Here is a 1,083-nt window from a genome sequence, read left to right as displayed (position 1 = left end):
TGAGGAAAACAATAGTTTCAATTCTGATATTAGATACTAGTTTCATGTTCTCAAAAATATTGCACCAAATAGAAAGATATTTTTAAATAATTTGTTTATAAATCAAATATTTATGAGCAATATCACATATACATTTATTTATTAAAAGAATATGACCAACCTGAATTGGATGTAAGAGAAGTACTAATTTTCTCAACTTTTTTTGTCTTGTAAAAAGAAACAAATAATTCATGTTTTTATTTTATATTTATAATAATAAAAGAAAGTAATAAGACTTCATAGTTATATGTATATAGTTATAGTTATAGTTATGAATATATTCGATAACGATTAAATATGACTAATTTAATTCAGATATCCAATAAACTATTAGGTAAAATATTAATTACGTCAGATAATTAAAAAAGTATGTAGTTAAAAATGGGAATAACTTAACATTTCTAGTATGTTACGTAATAGGTATTATGTCAAAGTGGCCGAAAACTGTACAGTTATTAATACAAATCAAACTGTGTTCAGGCGCCCACTCATAACATCATTAATTTTGTACCTACTATTTTATTATAAAACTTCGCTGTCCATTCAATGTTTTTCGTAATAGTCTCAGTTATCTGGTTGATAACCAAATCAGGTTCTTTAAAGTAACGTGATGATTTAGTAATAAATGATTGCAACTGTAAGGAATAAAAAACATTTGAATGAACCTTTGGTTTTTAACAAAATAAATTGTTCTGTTAATTACCTCTTCTAATTCTTCTTTAGTTTTCATTTGAGCCGCAATATAATTTACATATACACCTAAACTATCGCCGTCACGTTGGTAGCTAAAAATATAAAATAAAAATAATAGGTAATATGAACTTTCAATTTATTTTAATTTGTTCATACTACATAATATGAATATTGACACTAACAAAATAAAATTTCACGATAACTCACTATTCATATATATCTGAAATTTTGCAATAAAAAAATTCTTTTGCTACTAAAAATCCAGCTTCATTTAACGTTATAAATTTGAATAATGGGGAGGCGTTATCTTTGGGAATAATAGATTCATCAAGTGACCAATTCAAATATCTA

At 24.7% G+C, this 1,083-nt stretch overlaps 1 protein-coding gene across 1 annotated transcript in view; it reads right to left on the bottom strand.

Annotated features, from left to right (window-relative positions):
- Positions 1-227: 227 nt before the first annotated feature.
- LOC100575943 overlaps positions 228-1,083 on the bottom strand; it is an 8,879-nt gene continuing 8,023 nt past the window's right edge. Inside the window, exons 2-4 of the mRNA XM_003246194.3 lie at positions 940-1,080; positions 743-824; positions 228-674 (exon numbers count right to left, since the gene is read on the bottom strand). Of these exons, the coding sequence (XP_003246242.2) occupies positions 528-674; positions 743-824; positions 940-1,080 (370 nt within the window). The 3' untranslated portion in view covers positions 228-527. The remainder of the gene's footprint in view (positions 675-742; positions 825-939; positions 1,081-1,083) is intronic.

Source organism: Acyrthosiphon pisum, chromosome A2, assembly GCF_005508785.2.
Source record: "Acyrthosiphon pisum isolate AL4f chromosome A2, pea_aphid_22Mar2018_4r6ur, whole genome shotgun sequence".
Taxonomy (NCBI): domain Eukaryota; kingdom Metazoa; phylum Arthropoda; class Insecta; order Hemiptera; family Aphididae; genus Acyrthosiphon; species Acyrthosiphon pisum.
Note: the sequence above shows the minus strand (reverse complement) of the source record. Positions and strands in the feature narration are given on the sequence as shown.